The sequence below is a fragment of the Scardinius erythrophthalmus genome (genome assembly GCF_964197995.2).
Source record: "Scardinius erythrophthalmus genome assembly, chromosome: 20".
NCBI lineage: Eukaryota > Metazoa > Chordata > Actinopteri > Cypriniformes > Leuciscidae > Scardinius > Scardinius erythrophthalmus.
In genome coordinates this window covers 31,497,759-31,521,684 of record NC_138240.1, presented here as the reverse complement: position 1 = coordinate 31,521,684, position 23,926 = coordinate 31,497,759, and the positions used below count along the sequence as shown (strand labels likewise).

The 23,926-nt window shown below is 38.1% G+C and overlaps 1 protein-coding gene across 1 annotated transcript; it reads right to left on the bottom strand.

Annotated features, from left to right (window-relative positions):
• Nucleotides 1–220: 220 nt before the first annotated feature.
• Nucleotides 221–8,427, bottom strand: LOC308680748 (taste receptor type 1 member 1-like; the record flags this gene model as incomplete). The annotated part of the gene is made up of 6 exons (XM_081349044.1): nucleotides 221–1,155; nucleotides 6,093–6,213; nucleotides 6,491–6,703; nucleotides 6,940–7,686; nucleotides 7,819–8,113; nucleotides 8,249–8,427. 6 exons carry the CDS (start codon nucleotides 8,425–8,427, stop codon nucleotides 221–223), a joined length of 2,490 nt encoding a protein of 829 aa, XP_081205170.1.
• Nucleotides 8,428–23,926: the final 15,499 nt, after the last annotated feature.

The following is a 23,926-nucleotide window of genomic DNA, read 5'->3' as shown; positions in this document are numbered from 1 at the left end:
AGACTTAATCAGGATAATCGATTAATCCGCTTCTAATAACTAAAACTATTTGCGCTTCAAATAATATGATAATATATAAAAGTTTGCAAAATCAAGCTTGTGTACAGCTAAAATAACTGGAAGCGGATGAGACCAGATGCCTCGCACATTAAAGCTATTAATGGCAGCACCTGCTCTTATGTTAAAGATAAAGTGGGTACACAAAGACTAAAGTCTAAGTTTAAGTCTTACTTATGGTTTGGGTGTAATTCTGAATAGATGTTTGAAAGTATGCGGGAGTGTTCTTTTGTGGTTGGAATATTATGATGTAAGATTTTGGTATAAAATAGCTAAAGAGAATTCCATTTATACTGGATATCTGGGCCAATGCATTCAAAAGGGTGGCATACTTGCTCTTGAAAGATTGGTATGCTGTAAAATAAACAATCCAGGTCAGATAGTACAAAATGAGACTGAAGGTTATTGATTTGGCTTCATTGTAATTTTTCGGCAAATCTCTTCCCATGTAGGAAAACAGGAGACACAGGAAACCAAGAAACCAACCTATAAACACAACTATGGTTAATGTTATCATGTCCCCCCTTTCACAGATGAGCAAAATTTGGTCATTATAAGTCCATGAGTCAGCGATGGGTTTGACAGGAGAGACGGTCATCCATATCACACAAGAAATTAAATGAATGGCAGAAGAAAATGCAATGAAGAGCCACTGTCCATTGTGCTTTACCCAAAGGCTGTGCACCTTTGGGAACTGAGCAGCCATTTTAAAAACACAAATAATTTGAAAGGAACGGACAGTCAAACAGGAAATACAGACAGTGAAGAAAAATGCAAATATGGCATTTCTCAGGAGGCAATGTGCAAATGTGGGTTCTCCAAAGAAAAAGAATGCACTTATGCTAGACATGATCAAACATATCAACATAAGAAGACACATGCTACCACCAGCAGACCTCACCACTGGTGTGTTGTAATTGTAGGAGAAAAGGCAAAATATGGCAATGAGTAAAATAATTATGCATATGGCAAACACCATGACAACGATTGAGGGGATTTCTGTGAACTGAAGATAGACAACAGAACGTGTTTTACAAGTTGTGCTGCCTTCATCAGACCATTCACTCTCTGCACATGGAAAACAGGTATAGGGGTCCCCTGAAAAAGAGTAAAATAATATAAATGTTTAAAATAGCATTTTGCCAAAAACCCATAAGCACGTGAAAAGAAATACAGTACGGCTTATACTTAAGCATAAAAAGAATAATTATCCTTTAGAAGAATGTTTGTACAGTTTTTTTATTCGCTTTAGTTCGCTTTAGTACTATTTTCACAAGGTGGAAATAAAAAATAAGTACAAAAATCCAAACTTTACACACTGCTAGTCATTCTTTCAAAACAGTTATTCGCCTTATTTCTGACGATCTTAATGCGTTTTAAATAGAGAGCCTAAGTCCCGCCCCTCCGCTTCCGGCTCATGGGACCTTACTTCGGAAAAAATATGTATGGAAGTCAATGGCGAGAGATAACTTATCTTTTTATTCCGTCTGAACTGTGCCCTGAACTACACATATGATGTTTGTCAATTTAAAAGGTAATTATGAAAGTCAAGAAAGTCGCAGTTTGTCATAAAACAGAAGAGTAACGTTTAGTTTTATGTGAAAATCGCTCAATGAACTACATCTCTCGTCTCGCACTATGTACGTCACAAGATCCGTTGCTCGTATGTGTGTATTCTGGCTCAAAACACTCAGGCATGACGGCGTAACGTTACGATTATAATGTAAGACTATAGAAAAAATGACAGACGTTAGCTTCAGTAAAGTTAGCTTCATTCATTGAGAGAAAAGATATGACGTCGCATGTGCGCCTTCTGGGTTTGTAGTCTTTGTAATTACGTATTTTCACAGTCTTATACCTCAGCAGTTTTACATCAAGCTGCGACTTTCTTGACTTTAAAATGTATCTTTTAAATTGACAAACATCATATGTGTAAATCAGGGCACAATTCAAACGAGATCAAAATATTTGTTGTCTCTCGCCATTGACTACCATACAATATTTTTCCGAAATAAGGTCCCATGGTGGTCGACCGGAAGGGGAGGGACTTAGGCTCTCTATTATGGGTGGCACTTCCGGTTTGGGGGAACTTCCATTCAAAATGACTTTAACTAATCATTTCAAATCATAATTTTGCCGTACAAATAAAGCTGATCCATCAGTTTGACTGAATGAGCTGTCAATTTCCCTTCATGTTTTATTTTCAGACATCATGATAATAACATAGCACTTGGTATTTAACTTTGACATTTTATAACAAGAACATCTATGTCAAGTCTTTTCAGTCGCTGCATTCTTTTCTTTTTTCCCTTTGAATTCGGCTGTAATAGGATGTAAAAAGGACAACATATACTGCACATTTGTGGTCTGTTCTCCTGATTTAATTTACGATATATCCCATTAATAATTTTCTCTTCAAATCCACGTAACTTTCCAGGTTTGTTTTCACAGGTTTTTTGGGGTTATCCATAGTCTCTTGTTGAAAGTACCTTGTTGATGCTTTTACACTTTTAAATGTCCTTTTAATGTTCGATGGTTGAAGGGTGAGTAGAATAATGTCATCTCATTGTGACAATCTTTTTAAACATATTATTACGTTCATAGACTGAGCTTTTCCCTGACTGTTTACAGCTTAACGGAAGTTACACCAATAATTTGAACAAAGCGTCATGGGGCGTAAGAATAAGGTGGATACATGTTTTCTTTCCAAATATTACTGTGGAACTGTGAAACAGTTCTGTGGAACAGAACTGTGGTCCTGCACGCGGGAGTGAACGACATCAGGCTGCGCCAGACGGAGGTTCTGAAGAAAGACTTCAGGAATCTGATCGATACGGTACGCAGCACATCACCTGAAATAACGATCATGAAATTTCAGGTCATGAAAAGTTTAGTAGATTATTCGCGCTAAATTAATGGTTAATGTCATGGTGCAATGAGCAGAAACTGCTCTTTGTAAGTAATTGGAATCTGTTTTGGGAGCGTCCTAGGCTTTACCGTGCTGATGGCTTACACACAAGCAGATTCGGAGCAGATCTTCTGTCGGATAACATCTCCAAAATGTTAAATACCTTTTGACTAGTAACCAAAAGTCCAAATCATAGTCTCTGCTGCACCAATTTAACTGATATAAATAGTGTTGAACATTGCATAGAAACTGTGTCTATTCCTCGTTTAGTGAGATCAAATAATAAATCTACTGCAGGATCTAGAAAAAATCTAATTGTTATTAAACCAGAAAATGTTGCTATTAGTAATCAAAAACAATTTCTAAAGCTAGGTCTTCTAAACATTAGATCACTCACACCTAAGGCAGTTATTGTAAATGAAATAGTCACAGATAATAGCTTCGATGTACTTTGCCTTACTGAAACCTGGCTTAAACCAAATGATTATTTCGGTTTAAATGAGTCTACTCCAGCAGGATACTCCTATAAGCACGAGCCCCGTCCGATTGGTCGTGGCGGCGGTGTTGCAACAATCTATAGAGATATTCTCAATGTTACTCAGAAAACGGGCTATAAGTTTATTTCGTTTGAAGTAATTATGCTAAATGTTACCCTCTTAGATGTTCGAAAAACATCCCTATTACCTCTAGCCTTGGCTACCGTATATATAGACCGCCTGGGCCGCAAGAACAATTACAGTGCTTTACAACTATAGAACAAAAAGAGTTAAATAAACTTATCACTTCATCTAAAACAACAACATGTTTACTAGATCCTATACCAACTAAACTATTGAAAGAAGTGTTACCTGTAGTGGAAGAGCCTCTCCTCAATATTATTAACTCGTCTTTATCTTTAGGTTATGTTCCAAGAACATTTAAACTGGCAGTTATAAAACCTCTCATTAAGAAACCACAATTAGACCCAAATAACCTAGCAAATTATAGACCCATTTCAAATTTTCCTTTTATGTCTAAAATACTAGAAAAAGTTGTGTCCGCTCAACTGGGCTCTTTCTTACAAGAAAATGACATCTATGAAAAGTTTCAGTCTGGATTCAGGCCGCATCATAGCACTGAAACTGCGCTCGTTAAAATCACAAATGATTTACTTTTAGCTTCTGACCAAGGCTGTATCTCAATATTAGTTTTACTTGATCTTAGTGCTGCGTTCGATACTATAGATCATACAATACTCTTAGATCGACTACAAAATTATACTGGTGTTCAAGGACAAGCATTAAGCTGGTTCAGATCATACCTATCTGACCGCTACCATTTTGTTTATTTAAATGGAGAAAAATCGTTTATAACTCCAGTAAACTATGGAGTGCCGCAGGGATCTGTGTTGGGCCCTCTATTTTTCTCAATATATATGCTGCCACTTGGAAATATTATAAGGAAACATGGAATTAGTTTCCATTGTTATGCTGATGACACTCAAATCTATATTTCATCACGGCCAGATGAAAAAGCTAAATTATCCAAATTGACAGAGTGTGTTAAAGATTGGATGACGCGCAATTTTCTTTTATTAAATCCAGACAAGACAGAGGTACTAATCATCGGTTCAAAAAAACACCCACAAAACCTCTCACAATACAACTTTAACATAGTAGAATGTCCTGTTACTTTATCCTCTACAGTAAAAGACCTGGGTGTCATACTAGACTGCAACCTGTCTTTTGAAAATCATATTTCATATGTTACAAGAACAGCCTTTTTCCACCTTAGAAGCATTGCTAAACTACGTAACATCCTATCTGTTTCTGATGCAGAAAAGCTAGTTCATGCATTCATGACCTCGAGACTAGATTACTGTAATGCTTTATTAGCTGGTTGTCCTGCATCCTCAATAAACAAGCTACAGTTAGTCCAAAATGCCGCCGCTAGAGTTCTTACTAGATCAAGAAAATATGCTCATATTATATAACACCAATTTTATCATCTCTACATTGGTTACCTATAAAGTTCCGTATTATTTACAAGGTATTGCTACTGACTTATAAAGCCCTAAACAGCTTAGCTCCAGTCTATTTAACGGATCTTCTATCGCCCTATAATCCATCGCGCTCTTTAAGCTAAATAAATTCGAGGCTTTTGGTCATACCTAAGATATCCAGATCCACCAAAAGGGGGAGAGCATTTTCACATTTAGCACCAAAACACTGGAATAGTCTTCCGGATACTGTTCGTTGCTCAGACTCGCTCTCCCAGTTTAAAACTAGATTAAAGACACATCTTTTCGACCAGGCATTCATATAATATTTTTAATCTTACAGTTAAATCCGGTCTTTAGTTCATAAACGCCAGAGGAGAACTGGCCCCCGACTGGGCCTGGGTTCTCCCAAGTTTTTTTTTTTCTCCATTAGGTCACCTGATGGAGTTTTTCGGTTCCTTGCCATTGTTGCCTTTGGCTTGCTCAATCAACGATACTATTGATCAGCACTACCAAACGTGGATGTTCCACTAGAAACAAACATTGATGTATTATTTTAATTTATTACTGTGAAGCTGCTTTGATACAACCTATGTTGTGAAAAGCGTTATATAAATAAACTTGACTTGACTTAATTGAGTGGAGTAGCACCAATTTCCCCTCCTCTTTTTGAACCTTCAATAATTACTTGACTTCACTGACATACTCTGCTCTGTGCCTATATATATATATATATATATATATATATATATATATATACACACATACATACATACATATATATATATATATATATATATATATATATATATATTATTTCAGCTGAGCTGCATGTGGAAGGTTTCTGATTGCTTGCTGCAATAAGATTTGTTCACAAGCATAGAACCAAACTATTTAAATGTTAAGCGTCAAGCTCAGTAGCTGCAGATGCAACCAGCTTGTACCATGTAGTGATAGCAGATTACATTAAGGACCTATTTTCCATGACCTAGTTTTATAACAAAACTAGAAATTAAATTGATGTGGGAAAATAGTTTGCCTTCAAATCACACAAATCAAAAAAAGCACCATAAAGTATATTGTGGTGATAGAATGGACAGAAGAAACTTAAGTACCAAGGTGTCATTGACCACATCCTAAGGTACTTACGAGAATGATCCACATAGCTGTTACGCTGGCATTTTTCACATGTAAAACAGCAACTATGATAACCTTCAGGTTGCCTTGAAAATCCCTCCTTGCACTCAGCAGAGCAGTTTGAGAAAGGAACCTTTAAAGAATAAGAAAATGTGTAATTAAAGTTACAGTTTTTCTTAATTTATTTTTTACAAACAATTAACTTAACCATCTAAACACTGTTTTTCCCATTAACAAATTACAAAATACTAATTACATAATTCCTTTAAACACACAAATTTCTCAGATCTTGATTTCAATCATGAAAAAGCGTTGACCTTCATTTGGAGAAATTTGCTAAATTGACAGAGGAAAAACTGGAATCTATAAAGCTAAATGTTTAGATAAAGGCTCATCAAATGAAGACTTACAGAACCATTGTTATGCCAGGGCAGGAGAAAGTTGTTGATTGTAAAAGTCAGTTCTGGATATGTATCATATGTGCCCACCATCTCAAACTGTGGAGGATTTACATCAGTGTGCCAGAGCACAACTGCATAATTGATGGGTGGATCATAATAATCATCATATTTCACCTGACGACCATTGAGTGGAAAATCCAACTTCTTAAATTCTCCCACAAGCTGTTGTGAATTGTGGTGATTTTTTAACAAAAAAAGACAAAATATAATATTACTATAACTTTAATAAATTAATATAAATATTGTTTTATTTAGTTATTAAATTATTGTAAATATTGTAAATAATATAATATGCAATTTCATAAAAATATGAACAATATTTAATTAAATAAAACATTGTTACTTCTATAATGTAATATATTGATCAACTTGTCATAAATTCAAATGAATTCTCTTACCATGTATGGCTTTACCACTGTGTTTTTGCGGCATCCATTCATGTCGCACTGCAGAACCTTATGTAATGCATGAGCTATGGTGTATATGGCAGCATAAATGGCAAAAGAGGAAGTGGGATTCTCATTTATAATCTCCTCTGCGGTCCACAATGTGCAGTAATCACAAACTTGATTACATGTCTTACTCTTACTCTGGATGTCACTCTCTTCATTATGGGTGACATCAGTTGATCTCTTGTCTTTATAGACAAATTCATTAAATCCAGGCAATGTCGACAATCTCTCCGTAATACCAATGATTGTGCCAATTTTCCCAATTCCTGGCTCTCTGGGAAGCTGTTGATTCATAGCCCATGCTTGACTTGCAATCCATACTTTGTCTTGGATGTTGTTTGCTATGGCTGCTTTGATCATTTTGCTTGCATATTGTGGCTTAGCAAAAACAACAATGACATTGATATCGGCATTATCAATCTTTTGAATTGTTAGACTGTAGTTTGCATTTAGGCTTAGACTCTCTTGATAGGCCAAACAAATGCCAGTATTCCTTATATACGTGTTAAACAGCTTTAGTCCATCTGAACTGTAATCATCTTGGCTACCAAGAAAGGCAACCCAGTTCCATCCAAACCATTGAATGATGTGAATAATCATTTCTATCAGGTTTTTGTTGCTAGGCATTGTTCTTACAAAAGCAGGATACTTAAGTTTGTTGCTTAATGCAGAGCTAGAAGCTCCATAATTCACCTTTGAAACAGAAGAAAAACCAAATTATAAACAATTCATTAGCATTTTACTGAATATAATAAATGTGTAGTACTGAACAAAGGGCAGTAAGTATTTTGCTATATAAACTGTATAAAAAGAAGCTTAACTTACCATAGGTATAAGGTCCATTGTGAATAGTGGTGCAATAGTAATAGTTTGTGTGCTTCCCAGGGGCCCTGTTAAAGCAATCACTTTAGGCTGATAGTTCAGTTTTTCTTTAGGTTTTATTGACCCATTCTTTGAAATAAAACTTAAAACTGAAGGGATATTCTTTGTATTAGAACAATGGTCAAAAATGGCATAGCCCAAAGAAACATTGGGCAGAAGAGTCGTGGAGTTATTAATCTCTTCAACAGCAAACCTCATTACTTGCAACATCTGATAGCCAGATTTTGAGGGACTGTGCCTTGAAAACATCAGTGAGGAAGTTAATAGCATGCAATTGAATTTTCACTTCATAAATTTGACTTTGAGCAAATGCTGCTGTGATTTACAATTTTGCATATTGACAACCTGACTGATAAAAAAAATCCTTGCTTACCTGAAACATTCAGTGGTCTCTGGGGAGAACAGGGGTGTCTCATGGTCAATTTCATGTAGAGTGAAAAGGCCACCCAGTAAGTAATCTCCTTCTAAGCTGAACTGTTTTGAGCAAGAAACTTTGAAAAAGAAACAATTAGTAAAGCCAACAAGGAAAATGTAAATGCTACTGAGAGACATTGTTTAAAATTGCCTGTTGGATGAAGCAGATGTGCAGTGGCTAGTCGTTTGAGAATCAGGCTCATATTCTTGAGTTAATTTTCTTAAAACACATTTCAATTTGCTTAAACCACTATATTCAGCGATACAAATGTAAATTTCCATATCTAAACTCACAAAGCATATGTCAGTCAGTTATTAAATAGAGCATTACACCACATTCATGACATATTTTTCAAACTGTGACCTTCTAAACTCTCAGCAGGGATTTATGGTTGGATTAGAATCACTAAGGTTTCAAAAAGTTTAAAGGTGGTGAGCAAATATAAAAATTGCTGAGTACTGTGGTGTTGCACATCACATTTGAGTATGAAATATTGTTAATGCTCTCCCTGGAGGCTGAAAACCAATGCTGAATTCATAGATGTTGAATGGCCAGCAACACTGTTGCTGTTCACATATACTTTACATTTTAAATTTGCTTAACCCAGTTCCGGCATAAATTTTAATGTTTTTGTATATCTGATATTATTCTAGATTTGTCACCCCACAAGTATCACATTAATCCACCAGTGTCATAACACAAACTGCTCAGAATTAATCATACCCCTGGTAAATATGATCAAAAATGGCTGTAAAAAATATATCTGCATCATTTATCCTTTTGATCTTTCATTCAAAAAATTGGCAAAAATATGAAAATGTGAATCACATTATGAAATAAATGTTTTTCTCTAAAACGTTGGCCACAATTATTGTCACAATTGGCCCCTAGATTTTTTTTATGAATAAAATATCTCTGAAGTATATTCCCATAATATTTACCTTTTTTTTAGCACACCAGGGTGACTAGGAACATGCAATTGTCCAGCTATGACTTCTTGTTTTACAGGAGTTTATATATGAGGAAACACAAAGGCCAAATTCCGTTAATCATCCATCATAATGAGTAAAACCAAAGAATACAGTTCTGATGTGCAGCAAAAGATTGTTGAGCGTCATAAAATAGAAAGTGACTGTAAGAAAATAGTTAAAGAATTGAAAATCCCCATTTTGACCATCAGGGCAATAATTAAGAAGTTATAATCAACTAAAGATGCTACGAATCTGCCTGGATGAGGACGTGTGTCTATATTGTCTTAATGGACGGTGAGGAGGAGAGTTTGAGTGGCCAAAGACTCTTCAATAATCACAGATGGAGAATTGCAGAGATTACTTGAGTCTTGGGGTCAGAAAGCCTATTAAAAATAAAAGTAAAAAAAAATCAAACAACCCCTATACATCCCCACATGTTGTTTGGGAGGTTTTCAAGAAAAATGCTCCTCGCTCATCCAAAAACAAACTCCAGCATATTCAGTTGTCAGACACGACTGGAACTTCAAACGGCACAGGGTTCTGTGGTCAGATGAAACTAAAAAAAGAGCTTTTTGGCAGCAAACACGCTAGATGGGTTTGGTGCACACAAGGATAAAAAGTACCCCATGTGTACAATTTAATATACCATTGGATCTTTAATGTTGTGGGCATATTTTTCTGCTGGAGGTCCTGGACTTCTTGTTCAGATACATGGCATTGTGGATTCTATCAAATATCAACAGATAAAAAATCAAAACCTGACGCCTTCTGCTAGAAATCTTATAATGGGCCGTGGTTGGATCTTCCATCAGGACAACGATCCAAAACAAACATCAAAATCAACACAAAAATGTGTCAACACAAAAATGTGTCATTTTGTGTCAAAATGAAGCTTCTGCCATGACCGTCCCAGTTCCCTGACCTGATGAGTGGAGTGAACTGAAGAGAAGAAGCACAAACATGGATCTGGGAATCTAAAGGATCTGGAGAGATTCTGTATGGAATGGTCTCGGATCTCTTGTCAGGTGTTCTCCAAACTCATTAGGCATTATAGAAGAAGACTCAGAGCAGTTATCTTGGCAAAAGGAGATTGCAAAAAGGTATTTAGTAAAAGGGTATCAATAATTGTGGCCAACGTGTTTTGGAGAAAAACATTTATTTCCTAATGTGATTCCCCCCTCTTTCAATTCTTTTACTTAAATGAAAGGGTAGGATTTTGCCAATTTTTTGAATGAAAGATCAAAAGGATAAACGATGCAGATTTATTTTTTTACAGCCATTTTTGATCATATTTACCAGGGGTCTGATTAATTCTGAGCACAACTGTATATAGCGCTTTTAACAATATAGATTGTTTCAAAGCGGCTTTAAAGTGATAATAGGAACTTAAAGTAACTGAGATTGTTTTGGCTTTACAGCAGCTCTAGAATAAAGTTATTATCCAGCTAAAGTTAGTTTTGATTGATTCACTTCCATTGCAAAGATCATTAGTTATTAACTTTGGAGCCACTTACACGACACCGTTCTAACAGAAAACCCTTAATGCGCTCCGGCCTGCTCATTTGCACAACAGTGCCTGGCGGCTCGAGAACGCAAACCTTGAAATAGGTTCCAAGGTGCAAGCGGTACAATTTTTTTTAAAACTTTATCTCCGCATAAGCTTAAAAAACGTGAATCTGTGAAATGCTGACGGCGTGCACATGTATATTACGTGTTTAGTCTATAGGTATGCGCGTTTTGTGCAGGTGTGTAGTCTTTCTTTACAAATTGACCTCACCAAATTATTTGTCTGACCTTAAAAATTCATAACACAGATATTTTTTTTTGTTGCTTCCACGTATCCATGTGAACTGGAATCATTTTGACAACGTTTTATCTGTACAGAGGTGAAGGGAAGGAGACCTTCACAGGGGAGAGACTAGTTGACACTTCAGGACTGCGTTGTCGTCATGTCCAGGCGCAGGTCCTTCATCAGATCTGGATACAGCCTGGATTAGGCTGACTGCGGTAAACCTCGGGATAAACTGAGAGACTACTATTAGAGTAGACGCCATTCTTCTTATGATGCAACGAGTACATCATGGTTTATGGGAAGTGTTCCGGTTCCGGCTGACCTAATCTATGCAGCCCAACATTTAAAGGTCCCGTTCTTCGTGATCCCATGTTTCAAACTTTAGTTAGTGTGTAATGTTGCTGTTAGAGCATAAATAATATCTGTAAAATTATAAAGCTCAAAGTTCAATGCCAAGCGAGATATTTTATTTAACAGAAGTCGTCTACATCGAACGGCCCGTTTGGACTACATCCCTCTACTTCCTTCTTTAATGACGTCAGTAGAACAGTTTTTTGACTAACCTCCGCCCACAGGAATGCTCCCTCAACTCTACCGAAATTCGTTTATGTACCTGCGCACTTCTTATATCTTACTGTGTTTACTCAGCTCTTACGGTGATTTTCTCAAGTAAAACTGACGCTTTTTGTGTGTGATGTACAATAAACTTTATTAAACTCATCAGTATATGTTTGATCATCATTCAGACAGCAGACTTGTAGGCTATTAATACATAATGGATACATACAAGCAGATGACAAATACGTTATAATAACCGTAATTAAACTACTAAACTATACCTGTTCCATCTCTATACAGAACTCTGACTCTGTAGGCATTATTGTCCGACTCTGTAGGCATTATTGTCTGACTCGAAATGAACACCGTTACTGAGAGTTTCTGATATTATCATCATTCCATCGTCCAGCAGCAGCTCATTTGCATTTAAAGGGACACACTAAAACAGCACGTTTTTCTGAGCCCCAAAAAATGACAATTTAAACATGCTGTAAAAATGATCTGTTGGGTATTTTGAGCTGAAACTTTACATACACACTCTGGGGACATCAGAGACTTATTTTACATCTTGTGAAAAGGGGCATAATACGGGACCTTTAAAGTTGATAATGTGTTATGTGTAAGCCAGGTCAAAGAGATGTGTTTTTAGTCTAGATTTAAACTGACAGAGTGTGTCTGCTTCCCAGACAATGTTTGGAAGACTAACATTGGAAAAGGATCTACCGCCAACAGTCGATTTTTGATATTCTAGGTATTATCAACTGGCCGGAATTTTGAGTTTACAGTAGACGTGAATGACTATAATGCATTAAGAGCTCGCTCAAGTACTGGGGAGCTAAACCATGTAGTGCTTTGTAAGTAATCAGCAATATTTAAAAAAATGTTATGATGTTTAATAGGGAGTGTTGACAGAACCGGGCTAATATGGTCATACTTCCTGGTTCTGGTAAGAACTCTAGCTGCTGTGTTTTGGACCAGCTGTAGTTTGTTTAATATGCTTTGGGTTCAACTTTTGAACCCAACCTTGGGCAATGAGTTTGTGTAGGTCATCCTTCATCTCTTTGTACAGGGGTCGAGGTACGTGTGATGGGACTAGTGACTTTTAGCGAGATGGTCAACTGTGTTAGACCCTATTCCGACTAAGCTACTGAAAGAAATGCTTCCAGAGGTCATAGATCCTTTTCTTAATATCATTAATTTGTCTTTGTCTCTAGGATACGTACCAAAAACCTTTAAGCTTGCTATGATTAAACCGCTTGTTAAAAAAACGCAACTTGATCCTACAGAATTAGTCAATTACAGGCCGATCTCGAAACTACCCTTTCTGTCAAAGATATTAGAAAAAGCAGTATCCTCACAACTGTGTTCCTTTCTTGAAAGAAATGATATCTGTGAGGATTTTCAGTCCGGATTTAGACCGTACCATAGTACAGAGACAGCTCTCGTTAGAGTCACTAATGATTTGCTCTTATCATCCGATCGTGGTTGTGTCTCTCTATTAGTGTTACTCGATCTTAGTGCTGCATTTGATACTATCGACCACAACATACTTTTAAATAGACTCGAAAATTATGTTGACATTAGTGGAATTGCATTAGCAGGTTTAAATCATACTTATCTGACCGTTATCAGTTTGTAGCAGTAAATTAAGAGATGTCTCATCGATCACAAGTTCAGTATGGCGTACCACAAGGCTCAGTACTAGGACCGCTGCTGTTCACTCTGTACATGCTACCATTAGGAGATATCATTAGGAAACATGGAATTAGCTTTCACTGTTATGCCGATGATACTCAGCTCTATATTTCTTCAAAACCAAAAAAACGAAACTTACCAATTCACAAAATTAACGGAATGCATAGCTGATATAAAAAATTGGATGACTAGTAATTTCCTATTACTTAAAGGGTTAGTTCACCCAAAAAGGAAAATTCTGTCAGTAATTACTCACCCTCATGTTGTTCCAACCCCGTAAGACTTTCGTTCATCTTCGGAACACAAATTAAGATATTTTTGATGAAATCTGAGTGCTGAATCACTCCTCCTGCAGGCTTATGGACACAATAACTTGCTGGCCCAGAAAATGTATTAAAGACATTGTTAATATAGTCCAAGTGACTCCAGTGGCTCAATCTTAAGTTTATAAAGCGACAAGAATACTTTTTGTGCGCAAAAACAAACAAAAATAACGACTTTATTCCACTTTTCATTTCCTTCTCTCTGGACCTCGAGTCTTTTTACGTAGTGTTTAAGCGTAGCGCGTCTGTGTTGCACGTCACCACGTATCACACATGACCAGAGTCACCCAATAGTGAGCCTACTGCAACACAGACGCCTACAGCATAGAGGCTCCGGCGTAGGTCCGACACAGAAGTATAAATCAGCCTAAAGTAAAGTATCACACATGACCAGCGTCGCCCAATAGTGAGCCTACGTGGTGACGTGAAACACAGACGCGCTACGCTTAAACACTACGTAAAAAGACTCGAGGTCCAGAGAGAAGGAAATGAAAAGTGGAATAAAGTCATTATTTTTGTTTGTTTTTGCGCAGAAAAAGTATTTTCGTCGCTTTATAAACTTAAGATTGAGCCACTGGAGTCACTTGGACTATATTAACAATGTCTTTAATACATTTTCTGGGCCAGCAAGTTAAGGTGTCCATAAGCCTGCAGGAGGAGTGATCCAGCACTCAGATTTCATCAAAAATATCTTAATTTGTGTTCCGAAGATGAACGAAAGTCTTACGGGGTTGGAACAACATGAGGGTGAGTAATTACTGACAGAATTTTAATTTTTGGGTGAACTAACCCTTTAATTCTGAAAAAACAAATATTTTAATTATTGGACAAAAAACTTCCTCACGTAATAACCTAGAATACTGTCTAACACTTGATGGCTGCTCTGTAAAGTCTTCGTCATCGGTTAGGAACCTGGGTGTGCTCTTTCATACCAATCTTTCATTTGAAAGTCACGTGTCTAGTATCTGTAAAACTGCATTTTTCCATCTTAAAAATATATCTAAATTACGGCATATGCTCTCATTGACAAATGCGGAACAATTAGTTCATGCGTTCATGACCTAGATTAGGCTAGATTATTGTAATGCTCTACTGGGTGGTTGCCCTGCACCCTTAATAAACAAACTACAGCTGGTCCAAAACGCAGCAGCTCGAGTCCTTATCAGAACCAGGAAGTATGACCATATTAGCCCGGTTCTGTCAACACTGCATTGGCTCCCTATTAAACATCGTATAAATTTTTAAATATTGCTGATTACTTACAAAGCACTAAATGGTTTAGCTCTGCAGTACTTGAGCGAGCTCTTAATGCATTGTAGTCCTTCACGTCTATTGCAATCTCAAAATTCCGGCCAGTTAATAATACCTAGAATATCAAAATTGACTGCTGGCGGTAGATCCTTTTCCTATTTAGCACCAAAACTTTGGAACAGTCTTCCTACCATTGTCCAGGAAGCAGACACACTCTGTCAGTTCGAAGCAAGATTAAAGACACATCTCTTTTACCTAGCATTCACATAACACATTATAGACTTCTATAATTCAATGTTAGGCTGCATAGATTAGGTCAGCCGGAACCATGAACACTTCCCATAAATCCTGATGTACTCGTTACATCATAAGAAGAATGGCATCTACGCTAATTTTAGTGTCTTTGTTTATCCCGAGGTTTTCCCGCAGCCTGCTGGATCCAGGCCGTATCCAGATCTGACGAAGGGCCTTCACCTGGACCCGATGACAACGCAGTGCTGAAGTGCCAACTAGTCTCTCCCTATGGAGGATCCCTTTACCACTCCAGATAAAGCATTTTCGGGAAATTCGTTTCGCGTACCTACCCTGAAGTGATAAAATAAAATTCTGTATCAAAATTTATAAGGAAACACCAGTACTTTGTTTAGGCTTGGTCTGAAGGGAATTCCAAACCTGCGCACATATATTCAAACGCACATAACTATAGAACCAATTCTTAGTGCTCATGTGAACGCCATCAGCGTTTCTCACAGGTTCAGGTTTAAAGTCTGTGTAGAGAGGATGGTGTCATCTTAGCGGCCCCTAATTTAATAACAAATGATCGTTGCGACGGAAGCGAATCAATCAAAACTAACTTTAGCTGGAAAATAACTTTATTAAAGAACCGCTATAAAGCCAAAACAATCTCTGTTACCATAAATTACACAGTACGTTTATCTCTGTAAAGCTGCTTTGAAACAATCTACATTGTTAAAAAAACAAAAAACTGCAGTCCATCCATGCAGCCAGTGCCATCATCAGATTTCGAGAACAAAGCTACTTCCTCTCTCAACATCGGTCATATAATTTGTTTTCTAGAATCACTGAGATGGCCTCTTTCAGGTTTAGATCTGGGTGTCACAAGAACAACGGCAAGGTATACCTGTACTGGGTGCACTGTACCGATAACCGTCTTCCCATCTAACATTATATCATGGTCGGTGGGGTTTTGAACATTGACAGTGACCTGTGGTGAGGTCTATCGCCGCAACTTCACAAGGATTTCATAGAACACCCATCCCTTGTCCCATCCCGTTCAAAGAGTAGCACTGTGTTACTTTTTACTTTGGCGCTCAATTTCATGGACGCATACCAGATTGAATTTATCAAAGAGTAGTTAGTCACTTAATCAGCTTGTGTCAAATAAGGTCACAGGTCCCCCCTGGAGAAACACACTTTAGACTAACTTTGTCATACTTCAAACTGGATTTAGCTTCCTGTGATGCCAAAAGAATATTTTTCCTTAAATCTAGTCAGCGGAGGGATGTACAGTCATGTGAAAAAGAAAATACAACCTTTTAAATTCTGTGGTTTTACGTTTTATATTATATGGTTTTATCGGAACATAATAAAAAAAATCATCTGGTCCTTGGGAGGTCTTATATTTAGGTAAATACAACCTTAGATGAACAACAACACATGACTATTACACCATGTCATGGTTTATTTAACAAAAACTAGGCCAAAATGGAGAAGCCATGTGTGACAAACCAAGTACACCATTACTGCTTCCATTGGAGTTAAGAGGTTAGTAGCAGTCAGTCACTGCTAATCAACAAAAATGCTCTCTAAAAAAAAAAAAAACATGGCAGCATGCCTTAGGTTTGCAAAGTTGCATCTGAACAAACCACAAGACTTCTGGAACAATGTCCTTTTGACAGACGAGATCAAAGTGGAGATGTTTGGCCATAATGCACAGTGCCACCTTTGGCGAAATTCAAACACAGCATATCAGCACAAACACCTAATTTCAGCTGTCAAGCAAGGTGGTGGAGGAGTAAATTTGGGTCATGCAACAAGACAATGATTCCAAGCACACCAGCAAATCTACAACAGAATGGCTAAAAAAGAAAAGAATCAAGGTGTTGTACTGGCCCAGTCAAAGTCCAGACCTCAACCCGATTGAAATGCTGTGGCAGGACCTTAAGAGAGCTGATAAACAGATGCCCATTAATTAATTATAAAGCATAATAATGCACCTTTAATTGCCTATATAAAATGCATAGCCTAATCAGCACTAAATGCACACATAAAGCTTGCCACAGTGCACCGGCAAATATAATGCTAATAATAACGTAAAAAAAAAAAACAGGAGGAGACTGTCTAAACATTTAAACAATTTATTGGTAATGTTTTCTGTGATTTCGGCTGCAGATAGTAAGTCAACGATGCTGACTCGTCATCTCCGCAGTAGTGGACGTGCCTATATGCACATTTCATACGCATTACATAATCTGAAATTATTTACTTTCCAATTGAATCTGTTCATTCAAATGTAGACATTTCAAGCTCTCTATAGATATATTTCCCATATCTGTGAGGCAAGTTGCAGAGTTTCGGTTCATTTATGTGATGCGCTCAAGTTCACTGAGACCGAATCGACAGATCTCCATTTTTTACAAAAGCACAACATTTATTGTTATTGTGAGTTAAAAAATAAATAAACGTAGACCATTTACAGTTTGCATTACTCTTATCGACTAACCAAAAATTACTGAGTATTTAATTTAAATGCAAGTGATCACGCCAACGCCTGTATGTCATGCAGTAAGTGCACTCTCCTCACAAACACTTGATTATTCGCTAATAATAACACACATTTGTCTAGGTTAACTTAAGAGCGAGCAGACTTGTAAAGTGCTGCTACTTACATGTTTCAAGCAATAAGCCATATTTGAAGTCGATGAATGACAGGCGAATGTTTGGATTTCCTGCCATCAACGATCTGTCCGTAACAGCCTGTGTGATTTTGCCAGTTCCTTTGGAGTTTTTTTCTAATAAAGTCTTTGTCGACCAAACCTCTTCTAGTCGACCAACGGTTAGTTAACAATTAGGGGACAGCCCTAAATGACATGGTGTGATATGTCATGTGTTGTAGTTCATCTGAGGCTGTATTTCCCTAAATGTCTTGATACTTAAAACGTCTAGGGTTACGACTGTAACCTCTGTTCACATGAATCTTTAACGTGTGACCTGGAAGTAATTAAGGGTGCCTTGCAAACATGATAATCACCTTTTCGTCTGAAGGGACTGTTTGGTAGGCAGGCCCCGAGGCATGGCGAAAAGACGCAGTGTCTTGTTCCCTGTTCTCGGGGAACAGAGGTTACAGTCGTAACCTAGGCTTTCCCTTTCGAAAGGGAACTCACACTGCGTCGATTGATGCTAAGGGGAAGGATATACCAATGTCACCTTGCTAAGGGGAGTGTATACCCATTGGCAGTGACAACTTTCAAAACCAGCAAATTCAAATGAAATGCCAGAACCACTCACCCTCAGGTCACACTGGGCTGTCAGTGACAGCATTCCCTATGGTCAAAGCCCAAGCTATAGGGAACCCGAAGGAGCCCCAGCCAATCACTATTCAGGGGAACATACTCACCCGAAATGCCACCAGGAAGACCTGACCTGGCGTCACTTACATTGGACATTTCAGTCTGGCTAAATTCCTGTCTGTCCGAAGACAGAGCCTCTGGACACTTGCCTTTAGATAAGGCATCCAACCCGAGGGACTGCAAAGCTGACAGTGAACCACTCGGCCCGGATCTCAGGGACTGGGTATCCAGTAGAGCATGACTCAGCATAGCGCTTACAACCCTTGCCAGCGAGGGGAATTTCTCTGCTCGATCCAAAGATCTACCCAGCGCTTGTGTTTCAAAGCACTGAGGAGGCCTGAAAAGGCCTAAGGACTGATCTAACTCATGAGAGGCCTACGAACGTCTGATCTAACTCATAGTGACCCTCAGTGAGGGGAGCACATGGCCTGCCTGGTAGGCAAACCAGGCTGTAGGCTAGGCTGTAGGCTAGATAAAAGGGGTTATGGGAGGGAACCAGTAGCAGAAAACGACCTACTACCTGATAACCTGAGGGCTGGCTACCTTGTACCCGTATTTGGGAACTCGCCTTTAGGCAGGTAGTAGGCCTCATCAGTCCTCTCTGAAGGTGAAGTCCCAAAGATGGGCAACTGCACAGCTAGCTTTACTGGCTGCCAGGTAGTGCAGCTAGGCCTACTAAAAAGCACGTCGGCCCACCGGGAAAGTGCCCACTATGCCCGATGGCCAGTCCAGCCCTGCTCTAAGGATGGGGACTGAGCTACATGGTGGCCTGATAAGGTCAGTGGTCAATCATATTCGGCTAAGCCTCAGTGTCTTGTCATTCGGGGACCCGAACAAAAACGCAAATTTGTGAAAAAGATGATGGTCATGTCATGTGCATGCATATTACGTATTCAGTCTAATGGCGCGTGATGTTTGTCTACATACAAAATGGCATCGCCAACTACTGGGCTGGCATGCATAACATGCATAACGTTTTTAGTCATTTTTACAGATCCTTGTGAACAGGGATCATTTTGACAACGTTATAGTCTGTATGCGAAAAAAGCTAAGGAAAACGTTTCAGTTTTTAGTACATCATTGTTGTGTAAATGTGCCCTCACAGTCCTGTAGTGTGAGCTTGCCCTTGGGCCGGTGGATTGCGGGGAAGATTCCCTCGATTTTGTTTTCATATCCATATAATTACATGCACATCCAGAGCAATAGAAAGAACTCACTGGAGCTCACTGTGAAACTCATTAAATTGTCAATAGGATTGGATCTTACAACAAAATAGCATAACTGAAACTTTTGATAAAGTAAAACAATTTTCTGTTTCCCTTCAATTTCTCTTAGTTAAATCAAATTATTATTATTCTTTGGCAGTTGGCAGACCAGATATCGGTGCATTACCACCAACAACCAATAGGCTAAACAGACAGACAGAAAGACAGACAGACAGATAGATAGATTTCCATATCTAAACTCACAAAGTTTGCATCAATCAGTTAGGTAGAACATTACACCACATAACAAACAACAAAAGATGCAAAATAATTCAAACTCTCTTCAAACAAACTGCTTGCAACCATTTAAAGTTTCAGTTGGATTAAAATCATAATTCACAAATTTGGTAACACTTTATTTAAATGGTCCCCTTTACACATTCATTTGACTATGGGGCTGTTTACACCTGGCCACTAACTGTGATCGGATAGCTATCCGATCGTGAAAAGACCAGGTGTAAATGCTCTTCGAAATGCATTTGAGATGGATTTAAATCTAATCGCTCAAACCTCATCAGGAGGTGGTCTGGGCCGCATTCCAGACAAAACTGGACAAGTGTAAATTCATCTGGTTTTTGAAACCCCATTTGTAAATTTGACTCCTCCCAACAATGCTAAAAAATAAGCATGTGAGAGCGTTGAATAGGCTATATGTCATGTTATAGCCAGACATGACTATCACCGCAGACGAGCAGCTGAGCGATCTATTCATTAAGCCAACGAGCTATGGCAAATTAAAGTGAAAGTCGCAGACGCTTAACACACAATCATCTTTATTAAAAGTAAAGAAACAAAATGACCTTACCAGTGATGTTGCCGCTGTCTCCTATTGCGGTCTTTGATTTTGAAATTAGCTGATGATCAATAAAATGCAGCTCATATCTGTTGCTTTCGGTGACGTGAACTCCATTAGGCCTAAATCTGCATATAGCCCAGGAATTGAAGATCAGCTATCCGTTTTGCAAAACACATTTATGTGACCATGTGTAAATGGAATAGTTTTGATAAATCTGATACTGTAGCTATCTGATCAGTAAAAAGAAACGCATTAAGTGACCAGGTGTAAACAGGCCCTGTAAGTAACGTTTCACCTACATTTCAAATAACTCTTGAGAGTATAGGCCTAAGTATATTGTGGCGAGCAAGACGAGGTCGAGGGCCGTGGGAGGACGGCGCGAGGCCGGTGGCGCGATTGATAATGAGCGACACGTGCGCGACACACCGGTCTCGCATCTCTCACGGAGGAGCGGAAGCATAAAGGAGGAGCGACGACAGTGAAGAGCAAGAGAGGACAGGCCTGATTTTTAGTTCATGTTTTGTTTCTGTTTGTGTTGCCAGCAGTCGTCCGTGAGGGGCTGCTGGCTTTTACTTTCATTTTTGTATTGGTGTATTTATTTATTAAAATATGTTGAATGTTCGCCGGTTCCCGCCTCCTTCTTCCCGGGTTTCGGCACCAATGTAACGGGGTTTGTTGTCACGGGAAGAAGGATTTGTTAACACTTATTACTTATTATGTTATTAACACAAAACTAAAAGGGACTGCAAACATGACACAGGAAACCGGTAGACACTTCAGCATAAAAGTCCAGGGCCAGAACCAGGTACATGTTTAGAGAACAAGAGTCCAAGGGCTGGAGAGCATCCAGAATGATCTAGAAAGCACAATGTTGGAGCAGGGAACCAAGGCAGAGCCAGGGACCACTTCCAGAGATAGAACCCATGGTGTATAACATTCAGTAGATTATTGCTGTCTGTTAGATGTACCACTAGATGGCAGTGTTATGTAAAGTGTTTAAGAGGAAATGGTGCAGAAGAAAAAGAGTGTGACATGTTGTGTGGTGAGACAAGAGATGCAAGTAATCCACTTGTAAAATGCTCTTTATTTGGGTTGCAACAAGAGACAAACTTAACCAGAAATTGATATCTGTATGAGTTGTTTTAAAAAGAAGGCAAGAAGGAATGTGAAGCTGATTAAAGGACTTTAAATGGATAGTTCACCCAAAAATTAAAATTATCCCATGATTTACTCGCCCTCAAGTCATCCTAGGTGTATATGACATTCTTCTTTCAGGTTAATTCAATTGGAGTTATATTAAAAAATGTCCTGGCTCCTCCAAGCTTTATAATGGAAGTGAATGGCCATATGTTTTTTGAAGTCCATCAATGTGCATCCATCCATGATAAAATTGCTCCACACGGCTCTGGGGGGTTAATAAAGACCTTAAATAAAGAAGTTAAGCGATGCTTTCGTGTAAGAAAAATATCCATATTTAAAACTTTATCAACTAAAATAACTAGGTTCCGGCAGACGGCCTACACAAGTTGACTTGCGCCAAAAGAGTAACACTTGTATGACGTAGGAGGAGTAGCGTAAGCTTTGTTGTTTTAGACTTCTAATTAGTGACTGGTGTTTTGTTTTGCTCTATCCTCTGCGCTTCCACATTTTGTCATTGTGTTGTGCGTCTAGGTCAAGGGTTACTCTTTCGCCATAAATCGATGTGTACAGTCGTCTAGGTGGAAGCTAATTATTTTAGATTGTAAATATGGGTATTTTTCTTACAAAAACCCATGGCTGTGCTTCAGAAGGCCTTTATTAATCCCCCCAGAGCCGTGTGGAGTATTTTTATCATGGATGGATGCACTTTTTTGGGCTTCATATTTTCTCCAGCCATTCACTCCCATTATAAAGCTTGGATAGCCAGGACATTTTGTAGCCAGGACAACTCCGATTGTATTTGTCTGAAAGAAGAATGTCATGTACACTATAAGATGGCTTGAGGGTGAGTAAATCATGGGGTAATTTTCATTTTTGGGTGAACTATCTCTTTAAGAGGACATGGTACAGATAAAAAGGGAGCACAGAGAGTTCAGGGACAGTGGACACTAGGGCATCATCCTATACATTTCCACCAAGTGCTGTAGATTTGAAAATTAAACTTTTAATCATAAGCAACACCAGTTATTTCGCCAAGAGATGTCTTATTTATTATTTTTATGTGTCAGACATACAAGAGAAACAGGCATAGAAGAGGAAGGTTAGAGGCGAGGTCTTCATTCAAGATTTCTCTGTTCCCCCGTCTGTCCTCTCTCCCAATCTCTTTCCTCTCACCCCCTCTCTGCCATGTGTTTCTCTGGGGTGCTACACTATAACGATTGAGCTTATATACACCATTGAGGAACTTACAAATTCCTTGTAAGTTATAAAAACATGTTGCTTATGTTTAAAATGGGACGTATAGCTCATGCTGACACATGGTACAATCCACGTAAAGAAATCTTTATATTTCTTCTTTATTTCTTCTTTAGATTTTCAAAATGCTAAAATTAAGGGTAGATTGATTACAGTTTGAACAGAGGGACAGGTGAAAGCACGTTAAAATACTTGTGTGTGCACTCCTGACCAGTGCTGGTCTCTGTAGTAAAAAAAAAATAATAATATAGGCCTATTACTCATTACTCGGTTTCAAAAGTAATATTATTATTTTACTTATTACTCCCTGCCTACTCATTATATTACTTCTCCGTTACATCCCACAAAATTGGTAATTGTGTCCTCAAAATTTCTAGCTTCATGTGCACTCTTATATATTTATTTAGACATTAAGCCTTTCATGCGTGAATTATGACTACCCCAGTCAGGATTTTAGGCATGAAAATAAGATTTGAAAAGATTTGTTTTTTTACAAATATTTTGGTAAAAAAACAAAAAACAAACAGTATTTAACAAACCAATGATTACAATTATATAAAATCATGTAAAAAATATAATAAAGCTTCAACTACTGCAAACACAATTGAGTTTGTTCCTGTGTGACCAGCAGACAAAAGAACTTCATACAAGTTGAACTTCACGTGTTTTTGATATCAGAACATGAAGACGAGATTCCCTTAAAGACCTCTACGACTGGTGAAGGTACAACTCGGTGGAAATCAAACTCAATCTATGTAGAAAAAACTCTTCCCAGTCTACCAGAGTATGTTAATTTACCCTTATTAGCTGATAATTCCGATTATGTTCAAAATGGACACATAGCCCTCCTCTCTGGGAAAACCTTGGATAACATGCATAAACTCAAGTAACATGCATGATGTTGTCAGATTACTTTTTGATGTAACGAGTAAAGTAACGTATTTTAGGTAACATGCATTACAAAATTAGATTACTTTTTTGATGTAATGAGTAAAGCATTA